This window comes from Xiphophorus maculatus, chromosome 12 (assembly GCF_002775205.1).
Source record: "Xiphophorus maculatus strain JP 163 A chromosome 12, X_maculatus-5.0-male, whole genome shotgun sequence".
Lineage (NCBI taxonomy): Eukaryota > Metazoa > Chordata > Actinopteri > Cyprinodontiformes > Poeciliidae > Xiphophorus > Xiphophorus maculatus.
In genome coordinates, this window is record NC_036454.1 from 669,966 (window position 1) to 691,777 (window position 21,812).

At 39.0% G+C, this 21,812-nt stretch overlaps 2 protein-coding genes across 3 annotated transcripts; one reads left to right on the forward strand and one right to left on the reverse strand.

Annotated features, from left to right (window-relative positions):
- Positions 1 to 946: 946 nt before the first annotated feature.
- On the reverse strand, positions 947 to 8,034 carry sdf2l1 (stromal cell derived factor 2 like 1). Its single transcript, XM_023343432.1, has 3 exons — positions 7,804 to 8,034; positions 3,090 to 3,286; positions 947 to 1,599 (listed from the first exon to the last, which is right to left on the reverse strand). The coding sequence occupies exons 1-3, from the start codon at positions 7,982 to 7,984 to the stop codon at positions 1,321 to 1,323; spliced, it is 657 nt and encodes a 218-aa protein (XP_023199200.1). The 5' UTR covers positions 7,985 to 8,034; the 3' UTR covers positions 947 to 1,320.
- Positions 8,035 to 13,415: 5,381 nt separating this feature from the next.
- LOC102223349 (MARVEL domain-containing protein 2-like) lies at positions 13,416 to 21,454 on the forward strand. 2 transcript variants are annotated; one of them, XM_023343135.1, is made up of 7 exons: positions 13,416 to 13,514; positions 14,207 to 15,450; positions 16,692 to 16,727; positions 16,812 to 16,990; positions 19,701 to 19,872; positions 19,957 to 20,007; positions 20,283 to 21,454. In XM_023343135.1, exons 2-7 carry the CDS (start codon positions 14,224 to 14,226, stop codon positions 20,382 to 20,384), a joined length of 1,767 nt encoding a protein of 588 aa, XP_023198903.1. In that variant the 5' UTR covers positions 13,416 to 13,514; positions 14,207 to 14,223; the 3' UTR covers positions 20,385 to 21,454. The 2 variants fall into 2 exon arrangements, with proteins under 2 accessions (XP_023198903.1, XP_023198904.1); XM_023343136.1 differs by having other exon boundaries at positions 13,416 to 13,510.
- Positions 21,455 to 21,812: the final 358 nt, after the last annotated feature.

Sequence of the window (21,812 nt, forward strand, 5' to 3'; positions counted from 1 at the left end):
TGGTTTCACCATTATCATTAACAATGCAAGTTATTCTTTCTCTTGGTTCCAACTGTTTAATCTGCCAGGTCAGATTTTTACCCGACTTCCCTCCCTGTTTGTAAAATGCTCGGTTGAGTTTGACCATATTCAAACTGAGTATGGCTGCTCTGTCTGCCATTAATTTATTAGATTCAGCTTTTAAAAGTAGCAGCTCCTTTTCTACTCCAGGGACTTTATTATTAAAGAACTGTTTTTGTAAAGTTTGTACTTTAGATTCTAATTTTAGATTCCAAGTCTTTTCAGTCTTCTTTCTTTAGATTTAGTCAAGGTAGAACTAATGATGTGTCCTCTTAAAAAGGTTTTAAAGGCTTCCCACCTCATCGTTTCAGATGTTTGCGTTTTGTTCTCATTAAAGTAGTTGTCTGTTTCTTTCCCCACATATTTCATGAATTCTTTATCCAGTAGAGATGTTTGGCTTAAAGTCCATCTAGGTATTTATCTGATCAGGCTTTGATCTGTGTATAGAAGACAGCATGGTCCATGGTCAGATATTAATATACTTCCATAATAGCAATCCTTATTTCAATCCTTTTTAAAAGCTTGAGGAAAACCCAAAGGAATCTGAGATTATCTTACTGTGGACTCTGAGATTGAGCAAGCAACTAAACTATTGTACACTTCCTATGGCCAATAGGAAGTGTACAACAGATTATTTGTTAAAACCCCTAGTTCTAACAAATAATCTGGATTCAGCAAGGATCTCAAACATTTTTCAACAATAATATTAAAGCATTAGAAATTCTTTTGCAAAATGTAGTAAACTCTAAAAGCTCAACCAAATGATCAGCAATCCAAACCAAGAGATCAAGACAGTAAAAACAAGATGGCTAGCATTATAACCACCAGTGGGTTTTAGTGGTTAGATGTCCCATGACATGCAGCATTATTAACAGAACACATCAAAGTTTGTCAGAGAGCTTTACTGGGTGTAAATGACATTAGTACTTTTATCATGTTTTTTTCCTTCCTAAGTGCATTGCAGCAAATCAACAAAAACAGTGATTGTATTCAAAACACAGTCTCACACTATTTAAACTAACGATTCTCTATCTTTTCATTAACAGAACAAAGGAGTGAAAAGAGAACGTTCATGGCAGGTTGAATGGGTAATTCAAGTTTGCATGTGGGACTAACAGCATGTGTAGAATAAATGAACATGTTCCACCTTGTCACATAAAAAGTCCTTATCTACATCACTCACACAAAAACATTTGGCTCAGATGAGCTGCAAAAGCCCCACAACAGAAGAAAGCATGTCCAAAATCTATTTGTCAGATGTCAGAGTTCATCATGCCGGAGTGGATCCTGGCTGGGCTGAATGAACACGCCTTCCATGGTGCGCCACAAGTTGTGCTGGTTGGGAGTGCTCATGCCGTGCACCTCGCGCTGGCCACGGATCGGGTGGCCGTACTGCTCGCCTGTGATGCCAAGGAAGACGTCTGTGCCCACGTGTTTGAAGCGTACAGGCTCATCACGGTCCCAGTAGATTCCATCACACTGGACTGTCCACACGTCCAGATCGTCACCCTCCCCATTCTCTCCAAAGGCGCTGACTTCCTATAAAAAGCAAGACAACTCAAGGTGGCAACAGAATTGTTCGACCTTGTGATCTAGTTGTCATAATGTTGACAAATGGTAGCAATGCAATGTGTCCCTTTATCTTTTAAATATCAAAGAATGAGTTTAAATATATCAAACTCTGTCAGCTAACTTTGTGTCCTTTAAATACTTTATAATGCTTTCTAAGTGCTACATTATGATTGAGGCTTCCCTAATATATTGGCAATTGTCACTTAAATTCTCATTGCCGTTTCCATTTCCTTTCTTTCTCTTGCATATTTTCTACATTTAATCAAAACATGTTCAACCTTTTCCATTTCTCCACAATGAGAACAAGCCCCTGATGGATGTTTCCCCATAATATTTTGCTGCTGCTTTTGTTAGTCTTCAGGGAGTTTTTATTTTTCTAGAAAAAGAAAAACCTTCTCGCTTAAATTAGTGTATTTCAGCAGTGCAACCTACAAAGTTAATATTTTTGGAATCCAGTCATTTTAATCTAAGTGCATGTCTTTAATATGGTTGTTTTGAGCTGCTGGGTCAAGTCAAAAGTACGGTATTTCCCATAAATCTGGTAGTGCTCAGATATACAAGTTTTTCTTTTGCTGTGAATGGAGCAGTACAATTCTAATGCTCAGATAACCTAGCTTTTCACCAGCCGTGAACGCTCATCTGCGGTACGAAAGAAATTGTCAATTTTTTTACAGAATCCCAAGTGAGATTTTGTGGCAAGAAAGTCTCAAAAATTGAAAGCTCAGGCATGCTGATCTGTGCACTAGTGTTGACTGATCCGTCCACTGCTGGTCATTTGTGCACAATTTGTAGTCACAATCATCATAATAATAAGCAAATTGTTGTGACAGGTTTTTCTGCCCAACTTTGCACATGTTTTAATATCCTGTAATTACAAAATTGGAGAAATGAATTACATTTCAAATTTGCACAATGTGTTCTCCTATAGTTAGCATTCACAGACTAGCCCATAGGTGTCACCTATGTGGGACTAATATCTGAAGAACTGAGGCCTATGCTAGCCTAGGAAATGTTGTGGGGCTTTGCACATCTTCAGTTTATTATTAATAAATCTGAACATTTTTCTGTAACAGGGCACAATGGCCTCATCTACAAAGCCAAGAGCAGAAAACGGAGGTTATAATTAACACAGTCACCAGAAGCAGACAATGACAGGCTGGAAAAAGGTTGTGCAAAACACCCCAATTCAGCTGATGGGGTCAGAGTGTGACTCATTCTGGTAGAGGAGGGGAAAACAACATCACAGCCTGCTGACCATGTCAATCCCTTCAGGACCACAGTCTTCTGATACGAACCTCAACCTGTATTAGCATTGTGTGTTTAATAAAGTGCTGGTAAACATTTTGTCCTTAGCAGACTAGAACAACAAAGAAAGAAAGCCTTGCGACACTGGAATTGTTTCAGTAGAAACAGCTGAAATAAGAAAAGTCTAAAGTAAGTTTGTGAAAACTTTTGACCTGGTTATTAGACAGAGGGGAGCTGAAGCGGTGTGTGTGAAGGTTCCGGCTGGTCTTCATGTGTGTGATCCGGATGGGCTGACCACATTTGATGGCTGACCCACGCTGACATGGACGTGTTGGCTTCCCACGGATCTGCCAGTAACTGTTAGCATCGTCAGCACTTTCCACTCCAGTTACAGACTGCTGTCCACTACCTACACAGGCACACAGACACATCATACTGTAAGTAATAGACTTAAGCTTATACCTTCATTTGTGTTTGCAAAACAAACTTGTTCAAATGAAAAATCTTCACACTGCAGTCATTCACCCATTCACATGCTGATCGTGACAAGCTAATCATTCTATTGATTTTGTTTATGTGTCCAATTTAGTAGTACATTAAATAATATTTTTGTTATTCTGTGTCTCTGTTTCAGACTCAAGCAGGCAGGTAGTTAAGGAAAGAGCTTCATGAGAAGAACTAAAACATTTCTGTCCCTCTACTGGCTGCGTACCTCAGATAAAGTGTCCACTAAATTCAGACATATAGATCTAAAGGACAAACTTTCTGGATGTTTCTGATCAAAGAATCACTTTGTTTGTGGTCATGCGTTGGAATCTCATTGAATTGCACAACAACTGAGGAGCATTTTGCATTTTATACAATTGTTATTACTCTGCCTAGAGTGTGCGGTCTGGACGAGTTGTTTTGGCATACAAGAAAATGGTGGCTCACGTTTCTTCACTGTAAGTATATCATTGCAATTTTGTCTATTCAAAAAGATTTTTAAAAAAGGTGCAACCAATAGAAAAATAAATTCAACCGTTTTAAATTGTGGTGTAACAACAATATAGTTCTAGTAACTCGGCTATTCAACAATAATGGGTATTTAATTTTTTCTGAGTTCCTCCAAACTTCTGGTATTTCATTTTATTCTATTAGAATATCTTTTCTTTTTTTTTTACAAAAATATTTTTATTGAGATTTTCCACTTTGAAAATACAATCATGTAACTGTCTGAACAACTTTTCTTTGTAGTTAATACATGACAGTAATAATTCTTTCTCATATCAGAGAAGTGAATAACATGCATACAAAAAATGTTATCAACTGATTAAATTTAATCAATTTAAAACATTACACAAGTCCAAGGTGAGGATCCATGTTTCTTTGTAGAATTCATAAAGGTAAGAATCAAGTTTAAATCCACCGCGTTTGCCCACTTCGTGCAGCTTAATATGAACCGCAAATGTGAGCTGCGCTCAGAGTTTACAGGTGTTCACTTTTGCACATTTAGAGGTGCGCGTTGAGCATGCACTGAGAATATTTCTTTGTGAACAAAGCATTATATGTGGCGTGTGCGTTGACGTCTCAACATGCTGACTCTGTTTGCGGTGATAAAGTTTGAGTTCTCGTTTAGACGGTACGTTATGGTGGTTACCCGTGGAGGAGCTTTCGAGCTCGCCTCGTGACTAGCGCAGCACTCTGGTTTATTTTTATTTTAGTTTGTTTTTTGCGTTGACACAATGCATATCAAATGCTTTGTCAACTTGGAGTCAGGTAGAGTTGCCGCGCGGGCGCGTGAGATCACAACAATTTGTCCCATGAAGCTTGGGCAACCAAAACATGAGTTTTGGCTCTAAAAGAGCTGATATGGCGCTCATTAAAAACTCAACAGACACTTAAAAGAAGAGATTCTAAAGCCACATAGATTAAATCTACAATCAGCTGCAGAGATGCTCAGTGCAGCGGGTCTAGCTCATTATATAGGGCTTTTCCAATGTTGAATTAGGCCTTGAGCCTAATTTGACTTAGGGGCCCCTCTTGATGTTAAGAACATCAGTACCACTAACAGTATTTCACCATGGATTTAGTGAAATCTGGGAGAGGAGCCTAGTTTAATTGGCAAAGTTTAAAAGCAGCCAGGGATAATTGTAGTTTACTAAGATGTATTTATGAACAGTTAAAACTCAAAGATTAAACTGAGAGCATCAGATTGTAGCTACAATCTAACTATGAAGATTGTTCTCTAAACTTTTGCAAAGCAAATTTGCCAGCTCCTTAAAATCTTAAATTTAAATGTTAAACATTTTAATATCTTTTAATTTATCTATGCTGAAACCATTGAATCAAATTTAGCACCATCGATATTTATGCCTTACACTGTAACAAATGGCTGTAAAAACTACAGCATGAAAATACAGTAAGGTGGCTGGGTTTTGAAAATACAGCTCTTTACTGTGATCTGAAATGCGTATGGAAAGTATATGGGACGTGATTGGACCGCTGGATCACGTGCAGAAATTTACAGCTGTACTATAAATTTTTAATGTGCAGTTACATTGTGGGATATTTACTGGCTGGAGGCTAACGTTCACAGGCTAGAGGGCGGGCCAACAATTAGTTCACCTAGAATATGCAGATGACTATATTCTGGTCTTTTTGCGGAAGTTGTTTGAGGGTAGGATGCCTCAGCTGTTTTTTTCTTTGTCTTTTTTTCTCACAAACAGGACTGTCAACGGTGACGTCGGCATCTATTTTGACATCAGAACCTCTCTCCCGCAGAGGGTTATCTAGTTCACAGCAGCACGTTACACACGGGGAGCTACGAACAGCGAAATACTTTTTCCACGACAGCTGACAGCAACAAGAGTTGAACAGCTTCAACTTTCTTGTGTTGGGTCTTTAGCCAACATTGTGCACATCTAGTTTACTAGCCCGTAATTTCACGTGCACGAATTACACCGGTCTTCGCTGGCTGGATGATAACATAGTGCTGCCTCATCACAGGATATGAATGTAGAGGAACATTTCTAAACCAACGTTTAAAACAAACTGACTTTCTATAAACCTTCCTGAACATAAAAACCTGGAAAACTAAGAACCTTCAGACATGGTTGGTTTGAGACAACAAAACATTTTTCAGAATGTGCATATTTGATATGGGCTTCATGTTGCCGTTGGCGGTATCATAAAAGGGTGGGGCATCCAAGAACTAGAAATTAAAATAGATCTTATCAATCAGTTGGCTCCTGAACAAGTTTGGCAGTTGCGATTATTATTTTTCAACTTAACAGAAAAGCATATATGGCCCACTGGTGTCACAAAAGGGTCAAATGGTAGAATACCCAATGAGCCGCAAACCGAGGGGGTGTGGCTAGACGCCTGTCAATCATTCTGAGCGCTGACAGACAGTAAGGCTGTATGGGGCTGTCAGAAGTTAGCCCTCTGGAAAGACCCCGGGATTTTCCCCAGGTTTGTTGAAAATTTAACAAAATGTGATACATTATTTCTAAACTGTATTTATTTTTAGGTATTTAATTTTAAGTTGTTTATTTTAACAACTTTATTGTAAATGTCAGGGAGGGCTTAGCCCTACTAGCCTACTTATACCAGCCATCCCTGATACATACATACACGCACACACACACACACACACACACATATATCCACCAAAGGTGGTGGAGAATGCCAGAGCTAAGATCCTGTGGGACTTCCAGATCCAGACAGACAAAATGGTAATGGCGAACCAACATTGTCATTGTCGTAGACATTGTCGTAGTGGATAAACAACAGAGGAAAGCCGTTGTGGTAGATGTAGCAATACCAAGCAACTGCAACATCAGGAAAAAGGAGCACGAGAAACTGGAGAAATACCAGGGCCTCAGGGAGGAACTGAAAAAGGCCTGGAAGGTGAAGACCACAGTGGTGCCTGTGGTCATCGGAGCCCTCGGGGCAGTCACCCCCAAACTGGACCAATGGCTACAACAGATCCCAGGAACAACATCAGACATCTCAGTCCAGAAATGTGCCGTCCTTGGCACAGCCAAGATACTGCGCAGGACCCTCAAGTTCCCAGGCCTCTGGTAGAGGACCCGAGCTCAGAGGATGAGAGAGACCACCCGCAGAGGGTGAGAAGGGAATTTTTATATATATATATATATATATATATATATATATATATATATATATATATATATATGTATAACTGTTCTGTATTGATTACTTTTTTCCCAATAAAGTTTTTTTTAAAAATCTTTCAAAAAAGGTTTTGTGAGGCAACAGCGCCACCCTGAGGACAACATTAAATACAACCTTGTTTTAGATTAAACTAAATTAAATACAATTGAATCTGTAAAACTGGCCTGTAAAACATCTACTGGCTGTAGATGTAAGACACGCAGTCTTACATCTATAGCAGTTGGTTATCTAACCATCTAATTAATAAATTCTTCCATCCATCAGTCTTTCAAAATAAGGACACTAAACTGAAATTATACTGATTCCTGTAGAACTAAATAAACAGCACTACATGGTAACGACTAAAGATGGCAGGAGGCGAAAACAAATTCAAACACAAATACAAAATTATACCACAGTAGTGGTAAAGTATAACCCAGTTCACCTGATGATTTCACATCCATGCAATATTGACAAGGCTGGGCATTTAAAAAAAGAAGAGCTGAACATTTTTAAGAAATCTCTTTGAGTCTTGCATAAAATCAGCTTTAACAGATTTTAGAATGAAGCATGTAATTTAATCTTCCCTGGCATGAGCAGGAGAAGCTCTGTTACTGTTCAGCTATTAACTGTAAGGCGCTCTAGACTCTAGAGCCTTTGAGGGGATCCAGAAGCTTTCACACACATAAATTAACTTTACAAAGTTAAAACAACATCTTCATAGCTTTACTGGTCAATACTTTGATTTTACATTGGGCCTGCAGTTACCTGAGCCGTATTTGACATCATGTGAATGTAGACGGACGTTGTGTCGGGTGTTGAGCAGTTTGACAAGCGAGCCGCAAGTCACATAGTTTAACTCCGATTCTCTCCCCTTGCAGTCAGACAACAGCAGCAGAAGCAGCGGCAACAGCAGCAGCTGCCACCGGAACAACCACAACCTCTCCATGTTTGCAGCTCGCTCGCTCTCACACCCGGTATGCTCAGCCTCTGCTCGTAAGAGCACTACTTCAGTCCACAACCAATCAACACCTGACAAGTCCCAAAACACGGAAATAAATGTCAGCATGTGATTGGTCAGTGTACCTTTATGTTTCGTCGGAATGTTTACGACATGCCGGAAGGGACAATCATGTGTATTATAATATCAAATTATAATAAAATACTCTTTAAGAGCACACTTATACGTCTCCTGGATTACTATCTCCCCCGTCTTCAATTACTGATTGTCCTGTAGGTAAAATATGTTTCTCACTGCGTCCACAAAAAGATATAAATCAAGGTATTTGTGTTCTGTTTTAAAAACAGTGTTACTGCCCCATATGTCATTTTATTCTTGTCACGTAATATTAAAAATATAAATAGGACAAAAGTCTGGATGTTTCCATATAAATTTTTAATAACTAATAAAATTAGAGAGGTGTCTTACAAAATTATACACAAATATTGTGCAGCTATTCACTACATGCTACAATTCAAAAAGGATATTAACACAAAATGCTCACTATGTGATTCTCACCCTGAAACGTGTTGTTCACCTTTTTTAGCTTTGCATTTATACAAAAAAGTTTTGTATAAATGATATATATATATATATATATATATATATATATATATATATATATATATATATATATTCACCCTGAATTGTTAACTGAAGGGCGGACAATCCTAATCCAGAAGGATCCATCAAAGGGTCCAGTCCCACCCAACTACCGACCAATAACCTGCCTCTCCACAACATGGAAGCTCATGTCAGGCATCATAGCGGCCAAGATAAGCAAACACATGAATAAACACATGAGCACGGCACAGAAAGGTATCGGTGTAAATAGCAGAGGAGCCAAACACCAACTCCTCGTAGACCGCACAGTTGCCCGAGACTGCAAAACCCGACACACCAACCTGTGCATGGCTTGGATTGATTACAAGAAAGCCTATGACTCAATGCCGCATACTTGGATCATTGAATGCTTAGAGATGTATAACATTAACAGGACTCTGAGAGCCTTCATTGCAAACTCGATGAAGTTGTGGAAAACCACCCTTGAAGCCAACTACAAACCACTTGCACAAGTGTCCATCAAATGTGGCATGCACCAAGGAGATGCTCTGTCCCCGCTACTGTTCTGCATAGGCCTGAACCCCCTCAGCCAAATTATCAACAAGACTGGCTATGGATACCGACTCAAAAATGGGGCCAACATCAGTCACCTTCTCTACATGGATGACATCAAGCTGTATGCCAAGAGTGAGCGAGACATCGACTCACTGATCCACACCACCAGGATTTACAGCACGGACATTGGGATGTCATTTGGACTAGAGAAGTGTGGTCGGCTGATCACAAAGAGGGGGAGGGTCATCCGCACAGAAGGGGTCTCACTCCCAGAAGGAACAATAGCAGACATAGAGGACAGTTACAAGTACCTAGGTATACCACAAGCAAATGGCAACCTCGATGAGGTCACAAGGAAAGGAGCCACAGCTAAATACCTCCAACGAATAAGGCAAGTCCTGAGAAGCCAGCTCAATGGCAAGAACAAAATCCGTGCGATAAACAGCTATGCCCTGCCAGTAATCAGATACCCTGCTGGAATAATTAGCTGGCCAAAGGAGGAGATAAAAGCCACGGATATTAAGACTAGAAAACTACTAACAATACATGGAGGGTTCCATCCCAAATCCAGCACCCTGAGACTGTACACGAGCCGCAAGGAAGGAGGCAGAGGACTAGTGAGTGTGAGAACCACAGTCCAGGACGAAACAACTAAGATCCATAAATACATCAGGGACAAAGCCTCAACAGACAATGTGCTCAGTGAATATCTCAGACAACAGGGAATGGAGGTTGAGGTGCCAGAGATACCATCATGGGAGGACAAGCCCCTACATGGGATGTACCACCAGCAAATAACCCAAGTGGCTGATATCAGTAAATCCTACCAATGGCTGGAAAAAGCTGGACTCAAGGACAGCACAGAGGCCCTCATCCTGGCCGCCCAGGAACAGGCCCTAAACACCAGAGCAATAGAGGCCCAGATATACCACACCAGACAAGACCCAAGGTGTAGGTGGTGCAAGGAGGCCCCTGAGACAGTCCAGCACATAACAGCAGGGTGCAAGATACTGGCAGGGAAAGCGTACATGGAACGACATAACCAAGTTGCAGGCATAGTGTACAGAAACATCTGTGCAGAATATGGACTGGAAACCCCGAGATCAAAGTGGGAAACACCCCCAAAGGTGACGGAGAACGCCAGAGCTAAGATCCTGTGGGTCTTCCAGATCCAGACAGACAAAATGGTAATGGCGAACCAACCAGACATTGTCGTAGTGGATAAACAACAGAGGAAAGCCGTTGTGGTAGATGTAGCAATACCAAGCGACTGCAACATCAGGAAAAAGGAGCACGAGAAACTAGAGAAATACCAGGGCCTCAGGGAGGAACTGGAGAGGGCCTGGAAGGTGAAGACCACAGTGGTGCCTGTGGTCATCGGGGCCCTCGGGGCAGTCACCCCCAAACTGGACCAATGGCTACAACAGATCCCAGGAACAACATCAGACATCTCAGTCCAGAAATGTGCAGTCCTTGGCACAGCCAAGATACTGCGCAGGACCCTCAAGCTCCCAGGCCTCTGGTAGAGGACCCGAGCTCAGAGGATAAGAACCACCCGCGGTGGGTGAGAAGGGAATTTTTATATATATATATATATATATATATATATAGTGCAACAAAGCCCTCTTTTCCTGAATTTCTTTTTATTTTATAACCTTCAATAAACTTTTGACATAACAGGAAATATTTGAGAAAAGCTTTGAATAAGGGTCATGTTTTATACATTTAGATGTATGATTTAGATAATGTTTAAAATATCTAACTTTGGCTTTTGGAGGGTACGGTATAACAATTGCAAAATTGACTTTGATATAAATGATCAGTAATAAGACCACAGACCAATGTTACTTAACAAAAATCACTGTGGAGAAAGAAAATTTGCAAGGGAATGCCACCCCTGTGTAACCTAAATAAATGGTGCTGAATCTCTAATATTAAGTCTTTCCTATTTTTTTCTTTTCCCTGAATACTACTACTTTGGAAAGCGTGCACACTACCACCCTGTCTGGTCGAACCTCCTCTAGTCACTTCAAGCTTATTATGACTGCCACCATCTCAGCTGTAAAAACAGATAGTTGATCTGAGAAGCATTTGGAAATTTATATTTTAAACTCTTGAATAAATATTCCTATTCCCACATATCGTTTTGTGTAAGCATTAAAGTACTGGCATCCAGATCCTAATATATTCCACCTGATGAGGAAATGTGTGCTAAAACACCTGCAGCAGATCAAGTGCCCTCATCAATCAATCAATCAATCAAATTTAATTTGTATAGCACATTTCAGCAGCAAGACATTTCAAAGTGCTTTACATCATTACAAACACAGAATCACAATGCAATATAGAATCAATCATTAAGTCAAGTTACATCAATAAATTTGTAATTGATTACATTTCAAATACAATTCTAAACAGGTGGGTTTTCAGTTGAGATTTAAAAGAAGTCAGTGTTTCAGCTGTTTTACAGTTTTCTGGAAGTTTGTTCCAAATTTGTGGTGCATAGATGCTGAAAGCTGCTTCTCCTCGTTTGGTTCTGGTTCTGGGGATGCAGAGCAGACCAGAACCAGAACCTGAGAGGTCTGGAAGGTTGATACAACAACAGCAGATCTTTAATGTATTGTGGTGCTAAGCCGTTCAGTGATTTATAAACTAACAACAGTATTTTAAAGTCTATTCTTTGAGCTACAGGGAGCCAGTGGAGGGACTTTAAAACTGGTGTTATGTGCTCTATCTTCCTGGTTTTAGTGAGAACGCGAGCAGCAGCGTTCTGGATCAGCTGCAGCTGTTTGATTGATTTGTTGGACAGACCTGTGAAGACGCTGTTGCAATAATCAATACGACTGAAGATGAACGCATGGATGAGTTTCTCTAGATTTTGCTGAGACATTAGTCCTTTAATCCTGGAAATGTTCTTCAGGTGATAGAAGGCCAACTTTGTGACTGTCTTTATGTGGCTCTGGAGGTTCAGGTCAGAGTCCATCACTACTCCCAGGTTTCGGGCCGGATCACTGGTTTTTAGTTGTAATAACTGAAGCTGTGCATTGACTCTAGATCTATGACTCTAGATCGTTCCTCTTTAGGTCCAAAAATAATAACTTCAGTTTTGTTTCTGTTCAGCTGGAGAAAGTTTTGGCACATCCACACATTTATCTGTTCTAAGCATCTCATAAGGATGAGGCCCTCCTGACCTCTCTCATCACACGAACTGCAAAGAAGAGCTGGCAGACACGCTGGTACATTTGCCTGAAGTTCCATTCCATGCTATTAACAACTGTGGAAATTAGATTTGTACAGTCCTTTTCATGTTCAACTGGGATGGAAACAGATCTTTGGGTCTCATATCTTTCATTAATGAATGTAAAAATCCAGAATTCATCTCTGAAACCCACTTTCATCAATTCATCCAGAGTACATGACTACTTCTCTATGCATAATTTGCCTTTTTAGGTGTTAGTCAAGGTATGTGGTCAGATTCTTTGTATAGAAGTAATTTTTCTTTAACTAAATTATTTGTTATGGTTCAGTCACAGATTTTTGTTTCTGCATTTTCTCCTTGCAAGACATTTTAATTGGAAATTCCTACCCTCATGCTTTCATGTCTCTTTTGATGTACCTGGGTGTTTTTTTGTTTGTTACAACTTTCCCATTTGTTCGGTACTCTATCCCGGTGTCCCAGCTTGAAGGAATCTTATCATTCTTTCTCTTGTTGACAGCTCTGTTTTCGGGGTTATGTTTCCTGCCAATTAGCTGCTCCAAAAGCTTGTTGGATCTATAAGTTCTGTTTTCTAACTGCAGATAGACTCAGCTTTTGTATTTCCATATTTCTTTTATTCTACGCAAAGTGAAAAACGACATCTCAGAAGTTCCTAACATGTTTTGAGGGATGGTTTATGGAGTTTTGCTGGATATCAGTGTTTTTTTGTGCGTGTGAGTTGAATATAGCAGAGAAATAATTTTCTATTAATAGAGGTTGACATGTCAGTTTCTTAAGTGGAGTAAGTTCATGACAAATAACTGCTTAAGAAAAACATTTTAATTTAACTCAAACTAAATCCTATTCACACTGTATATTGTAAAAAAGTTCAATTTCCTTCAGTAACTACAGACCAACTCTATACCAGAGAAAGGAGATGAGGGACAAAAACAACTAAAACAACATTAACTGTGAAGTCGGTTATGAAAGGAGACAGTGAATGCAACATGAGGCTGGTCTGGTCAGACAGGTCAAGTGAGTTTCACACTTGGGAACAGCTTCCGCTCCCTCAGCTCATACTAATGCCTTTACCCCCAATCAGAGACACAGCCACAAGCACCACAGCTGTTGCACTCTGAGGAATAAACGGAGAATTATCAGTAGGTAAGCTGCTTTCTTAATGACTTTACTAACAGTAGTAATCAGAGAAGCTTATCTGGTGAGACAAAAGACAGGCCACAATTCATCAGCCATGTTAAGTCTGTTTGGGCCACTATAGAATATCTCTGTGTTGTAAATAGTGAAACTAGCATTTAAGGTCACACTCCCAGAGGTCTGACTGGCTGGTGTTAGTGAGTTTCCAAACTCAGGAATTTCACAGTCTAAGGTAGAGAAACATTTTGGTCCCTCCATGATTCTTGCAAGGAGACGTCTGGAAAGTCTTGGGCTATCCAGAGTAGGCACATGCTATTTTTTTACTATATGGAGCTGAACAATAATATTAAGTAATTGACATCCAATTGTTGGAAGCTGCCTGACCTCATGTCTGCCTTGTCATCTTTCCATTTTTTGTGAACATCTAATAGTGTCTTATCTTAACACTTGGAAAGTGAATTATCACAGATGCACCCATGTTTCAGAAAAAAAACCTATGGTCAAATCAAAGTATCATATCTTTAAATTAAAGGCAATGCAAGAAAAAATACATAACAATTATGTGGTATTGATGAATGCTTTCAAGGATTTGTTTTAAAAATCCAATGCTAACTCAAGCTAAGTTTGAATAAAAAAGTTTTAATTTGTAAAGCAGCTCTTGGCTCAATGTTATGTTATGTTTTCTTTGTGTTTGCTTCCAGAGGGAGTTCAGGTTGTGATGTCCGCATCTAGGTTTGACCGTGTGAGGGAAATGCCTCTCTATGACCAGGTCCCAGTGGGTCCTGGATGGAGGGACACTGAACTGCCCCCTCTCCCACCCCCACCACTACTACATGTGACTGTGCCAGCAGTCAGCTTAGATCCCTTCCCCCCTCCTCCCCTACCTGAGCAGCCAGCTGTGGGGCCTGAATCTTTCTATCCCTCCAGTGATGAGGAACCAGCTGAGGGGGACTGTGAAGCAATGGACATCAAGCCAGTTCGTCGCTTTATTCCCGATTCTGTCAAAAACCTTTTCCGGGGCAACAGTGGGAGCCGAAGCAGCAAAGGGTGGCCTGTTACTTCTTCTACACAGCCTCACTCCCCTGCCCCATCAGCCAATAAGAATACCACCTGCCACACCACAACAGGAGTCCCCTGCTCACCACCCAACTCTGCCCCTCCATCTCCTTCGCTTCCTGGCTCCTATCGGGACCCCTACGGTGGGTCAGGGTGGGGTTATACCTCTCAAAAGGAGAAAGATGGATTGATGCTGGGTGCTGAAGCTATGGACTTGGGTTCTGCAGTGCACAGTAATTTCTCAGCCCAGACCTACCAGGAGCGGGTGGAGGAGTACCATCAGCGCTATGCCTACATGAAGTCTTGGGCTGGCCTACTCAGGATCCTGGGTTGTGTGCAGTTGCTACTTGGAGCTGCTGTGTTTGCATGTGTCTGTGCTTATGTGCACAAGGATAATGAATGGTTTAATATGTATGGATACTCCCAGCCACAGATGTATGGAGGACTTGGTGGAGGGGCTTCAGCATATGGAAATGGGGGAAGTATCTACACAGGTCCCAAAACGCCTTTTGTTCTTGTAGTGGCAGGGATAGCATGGATAGTGACTGTAATCCTTGTTGTTCTTGGAATGACTCTGTACTACAGAGCCATTCTTCTTGATTCCTCTTGGTGGCCACTGACAGAGTGCTCTATCAACTTTGTATTGGCAGTGCTGTATATGGCAGCAGGTATAGTGTATGTAAGAGACACAACCAGAGGAGGACTATGCTACATGCCCATCTTCAATAATGGAGTCAATGGTGCATTTTGTCGCACAGAGGCTGGCCAAACAGCAGCCATAGTCTTCCTGTTCCTCACCATGGTGCTCTACTTTATCAGTGCAGGAGTTTGTCTGAAGCTGTGGAGGCACGAAGCAGCCAGGATGAGAAAGGAGGTGCTGGCACAGGAGGTCTGACCCTAACATCTCTCTTCACCTTCATGAATAAATGTTTAATCTCAGTTAGTAGTTTGACATTACATATATGGTGGAGTTATAATCCACCTCCATGTGTACATAAGAAAGACTGCTTTAACTGATTTTAAAACAGTCAGTTTTAAAGCAGTCAGGCTTTAAACATATTTGAGATTTTATTGAATTGTTTGCTACTCTGGACATGTGGCAAATATCTAAATCAATTGAATTGATCATGAAAGGTTGTAAGGTACCAGAACTACTAACATGTCGAACTAGATTACAGAGTCAGAAGGGTTGCAAAAACAGGATTCTTTTACTTGTAGGTGTCCATGCTATATAAGGTAATAAGAAAAAAAGCAGTAGTGATGTAATTGTTTTTCATCAAGCTCACCAGATCCCTCACCATACAACCTGTCCTACATGACAAAAAGTCCATTACATACATTTCTGGTGTCCATTAAAAATAAAAAAGCTGTGTTGTGGTGCATGGTGCATAAAATAAATAAATAACAGACACCTCTGCAGTAAGCAACTTTGGGTTCTGCAGACTTCTATAACTCCGTAACTGTCTTTGAATCATTTCAAGTTTTAAGCACAAAAAAAAATGTCAAGAACTTTTTATGCACCCTATGGGAAAGTCTTTTTGGCATGCTTGTTTGTAGCTCTAATTGAAAATCACTACATACATTTTCCTGCCGAATATATTTCTAATTTGACTGTTGTATCTGCCTCTGCTCTGAACCATTGTTGCTGATATAGAATCAAAGAGCTTTAGCAATCTTTGGTTTGTATTTGACTCTGTCCATATCAGTTTTATTTTACTACACACATAGTTTTGACCACAATATATACAGACCCTTTACAAAAAATTAGAATGTCATGGAAACATTGCATAATTCCTAAAATTGCATTCAAAATATTACACTTTCATAGGTTATAGTCAGGGTCCACAGTTTAGACTTTTTCAAGTATTTGTTTCTTTATTTTTACATAATTTCTGCTTCCATCTCATAAAACCCACATAAAGAGGAATTTAATACTGCCTCTGCCTCTCTCTCTCTCTCTCTCTCTCTCTCTCTCTCTCTCTATATATATATATATATATATATATATATATATATATACACACACACATACACATATTTCTTTGGCCAATATATATATGGTCATAGCGGTTTATGTAGTTAACATAGCTAATGTCCTGTAATATTTTCTATCCATTTCAACAATTTTAGATGAAAACCACTGGATCATCCATCCCACTGTCTGTAGTAAGTATGAAGAGTTTTATTTTTTTCCCACCATACTGCATAGACATCTTCACAGTATGTTGTACTAAATGTTTACTGCTGTAGCTGGATTCAGCCTCAAGAGCCTCAGAGACGACACCTCTTCCTACCATTCAGCCTGACATTATGAATGCTCCAAACAATGCTGGATCTGCTCCTCTCATGGCAGCAGAACCAGAGATTCTTCGAGGTCACATACCATCTGGATATATTCCCAAACCTGTCATCATAGCAGATTATGTTGCGTGAGTGATCTATTCCATTTTCCAATATGTGTTCTTACATCTGTTGACATCTTTTTATGATACAATTTTCTGTTATCTTTTTGAGGTGTCCCTTTGGCATTTCTTATGTTTGAAAAGGCTTAAAAACAAATAAGCCTCTAAGTTCTTGTGTTTCAGTATTGCTGAGTTGAAAGAACCATCTGAAGTTAAACTTAAGTGGAGTTGACCAGAGAGCCCAGGATTTTGTAGATCATTAAATATGATTTTCTCTTTCCTCGGTATACATACATTTGACAGGAGTCGATTTCTCTATGTAATCTTTTATTGGGAAAGATAAGAAAACATAATAATTAAGTAAGACAGAGGTGGCCTGTATCAGAGAATGGATGCAATTGAATTGCTGTTTTCCGTACCAGACTATGCATACAGAAAAAAAATAAAAAATAAAAATAGACAATAACTGAAGCAGTGAACAGGATGCTAATTGACGTAACATTTCTAAAGCTCAACTTTAGAAAACTGCAACATAAAATGGCATTGCTGTGTCACCAAGAATCAATAATAATTAGACCCAGAACTTTAACACCTAAATTTAGGTGATTTTAAGGCATTGAAGAATTTAACATACACAACATTTCCAAGCTAGAACCTTTGTATTTGTGTGTTTCTGGTACACCTGCAAATCAGATGCACAATCGACATTTACAAACAACATGAATGACAAAGAAGCTTCCCTTGGTCCGCTAGGTAAATTTTTGTTTCAAAAATAATCTGAAGGGATCCAGGAAACAACTTGTGAGGGTTTTGCATGAACCAGCCAGAGAGACGTTGATGAAAATTCAAAATATAATCTTAATTTATTAACAAAAAGAATCCAAAAATGATAAATTGGGCCCAAACTGAGGTCAACATAACAAAGTACAACTCAGGTAGTAACAGAACAAACTCAAGCACAAACTGACCTAACAAACAAGACATGAGGGGAACTTAAATAGTGGCTGATCAGACCATTAACACACACTAGGGGGTAATTAAACACACAAAAACCTAACAAATATTGGTCAGAATATTACTAAATCTATAAATGAAATAAATATCAGAATTTAACTAACTTTCCAAAAGAAGAAACATTAAATAAATGGTAAAATTAAACTAAAGACCAAATTTCCCCCTCCCCTGGTGAACAAATGGAATGGTCCGCTGAGGAAGTTTGACAACCATATATGGACACCAATCAGCTGGAGCTCATCTCTGATTTTCAGCCACAGGTCCAGAGGAAACTGGTAACTCAAAAGAAAAATAATTAATTTGTTGTATTTAACAAAATATACAAAGAACTGACACATAAAGTTAACTAAATGGGTGCACAACAAATAGTTAACTAAAGAGTCAGACTAATGAAAACAAATTTAAAGATAAAAATCTAAACTACTCACTAATCAATATATAAAGTAATATTAAGGGGAAACAAAAAACCATTACCAGCAGTGTCTGCTTGTGACAGTCGGGACAGCTGTCACACAACTGTTCACCGTTCACATTTCTAGAGAAAGATTTTTTTCAAAAAAGTTCCTTGAATGATCAGGAGTTCTTGAAACAGCTGAAAGCTGAATAGATGTAATAAAACTTTGCACATATCTGAATAATAATAATAATATGTTTCATTTATAGGCACTTTTCTTGACAGTCAAAAGTGAATGAGTAACATAAATAACAATATAAAAACAATAAATATCTTTATTCTAAATACACATGCCTGTTTATTCTAACATTTAGCAGCCAAAAGGGTTTTTGAATTCTAAAATATGTTGTCAATATATGGTTTTTAATTAAAATGTGATTCATTTAATTACAGACCTTACAGTTCACTCAATTACATTTTTTATTGAGTCCCACCATTAATAATAACCATTAGAAATCCAAACAGAAATATCTTCTATATGTTCACTGTAAGGATTTGAGTTTTTCTGAGTGTTTATTTTAGGTTTCCGTGTCCACTGAGTCTCCGTGTTGTCCTGTCTACCCCTTGATTGTTCCCAGGTGTGTCTCGTTCCCTGATTACCCTCTGTATATTTATATCCACCTGTGTTTCTTGATCTTTGTCGGGTCATTGCCATTATCTGCCTTGCTGTTTGCATATGTCTCAAGTTTTTTCCTCCAGTTGCTACCAGAATTGAGCGTTTGCCTTCTGCTCATCTGTGGTGCCTGGTATTTGGGATTTTGGACTTCGGATTTTGTTAATTTCATCTTTAAATCATCACTTTCTTCACTTCAAGCTGGGTTCACTTCATCTGCTTCACCACCTCACACCACATATCATGACATTCATGTTTGAACTGCTGACACTGTGCCATTTATTCCACAGTATCTGCTCTATGTTCTAAAAGTGCTTCCTGCACTGTTATGTCAGCAGAACAACTTCCATAGCGTAGGTTCAGGGCTCACTATGACAGTCCTGTCTGAAAAGTGCTTTACACATGATTCTCTTAGAATGGCAATTAGCCATAATCATCTTGCTCAAGATCACCATTCCCTAGTAGCTGTTTAAGGAACAAACATGCAATAAATACAAATTAAAATTATATTTACTTTAAAATGTTCTTTTCATATTTCTTTAAAACCACAAACCTGCTAATGTTATTTGTTTTTATTGGAATATATACTAATGGATTTATTGAACCTGAAACAAAATTAATTTGCCTCTGCACATTGATGTGTGATGCCTTTTCAGAAAGTATCCCAGCATCCTCTCGGATGAGGAGAGGGATCAGTATAAGGCCGTCTTCAATGACCAGTATGCTGAATACAGAGAGCTTCATGCTGAAGTCCAGATCATGGCTAAGAAGTTTGAAGAGATGGATGAGATGATGCAGAATCTCCCCTCAAGGCCCTCAAGTCAAATGGTACATCTCCCACTCAGTCACCTACATACAAAACTGGACATAGACCGAATGCTTCTGCCCATTAATCCTTTCATTTTTTTTCAGGAGAAAGAACGGATTAGTAGCATCTTATCAGAATATGAAAGGAAGAAAGCTGTGAGTACATGTACAAACTGAGATTTACAGCCGATTCGTTGTCCCATTTATTATGATCAAGTCTTTTCACGCTCCAATATTTTTGTGACTCCAATTCACAATAAATATCATCTGAGGGGACATAATAAGACAAATAAAGATTTGATTGAACTTATAAATGTTAACATTTCTATAGTGTACAAACCATACTTAGCTGTAAGCGTTTTATTCTTTAATTAAGTAAAAAGTTGTTTCTGACACTGATTAATTTCCTCTTCTACTCATTTTTTTGTCAGGACCCAACTTATTTGGAAAAAAGGGAGCGTTGTGAGTACTTAAAAAGCAAGCTGTCCCACATCAAACAGAAGATTCAGGAGTACAACAATACCATGGACTAGGGTGTTAGAAACATTCATGTCTGTAATCACTTTTCTTTAAAAATACTTTGTTGTATAAAAGAACAATTAAAGTTAGTAACTTGTATCTGCTCATTGTTGTGCCTTAATTGTATTAGCCTACGTTTGAAAGAGTCCCATCATATGGATGTGCTTCAGGCATGGAAACATGGATTGATTTCATTTGAGCCTGTGTCTGTACTAACACATGGAATGGTGTATTCAGCAAAGTGTGGGCAAGGTTACACTGAGGAAAACATTTTATGTGGATGTAAAACAGACATAAACATAACTTGTTGCTCATTGAACACAGATTTGTCCGAGATCTCAACTTCACGTCTGCTTGATGATTAGTACCTTTAAACACACTAAAGTCAATGTTCACTTTTAATCAGAATACAAAAAAAATATGTAATCTGTCCGATAGAAATGCAGAAATGAACAGTTCCTTAACAGTTTCAACAGTGATATAAATCTAACCTTAAGAGCACAGAACACACCATGTCATTATCAATGAACAAACAGAACAGAAAGATTACAAAAAATTATGTACATTCCTGAAACGCCTATAATTTTTTACTACCATGACTGTTTTTGCAGCTGTTTTGTGGTGAAGCAGCTCATCTGTTGTATTATACAATGTAATATAATGCCTTTTCAAACATTGTTGTGAACCAAACCCTGTGCTGTAGTTCTGCAGACTACAGATCAGGACTGATGCAAAATGTGAGATTTATCTTGTTTTCAGTGCAACTCTACTGTTAACTTTACTGTTAAGTCCTATATGTGTGTATTTTGTGTCAGATGTGGTTTTGTTTTATAACCTGGTGTTTTTTTTATAAGAACTCTAGAATACTTTCCTATAACAGATGTGTGTTCTGGGGGACTCTGATGTGTTTGTCTGACTGAGTTATGACGGGATTTTGTGTGATAGAACTCAGAAAACATTAGTATTGTACAAACATTTTAAGGCAGTCAGGAGGAGCCTATTAATTGATCAATTTATTTAATATGTACTGTCAAGAAAACCTGAGCTCATCCCACTTCCCCATGCTGGAGATTTAAGTTTAACAGTAATAATAAATAAAGTTATCTTTAAAATGAATCACTCAAGTGACATCTAGGCCCAACAGTAGACTTAAATGTCAATAAAATAAATCTGGTTGTGTGTGTTGTTTTTGTCTCATGCAAACTTTGCTTTAATTCTATTTCTTTTTTCTATCTAATCACAAGAAATCATAGTCAGACAGAGGGAGTCATGAAACAGGAAGAGCAGGTTTCCTGGAAAAAGAGGAAGTCAGTTTCCAGCCTGCAGATGTATAAGAATGGTTGAGACTTTGAGCCAAGATCAAGATGGACAAAAAACTCTGCAGCTGAAGAAGAGTCGGGGTCACAGAGCCAAAGACTGTCCTGCGCATTTGGACCAACCCA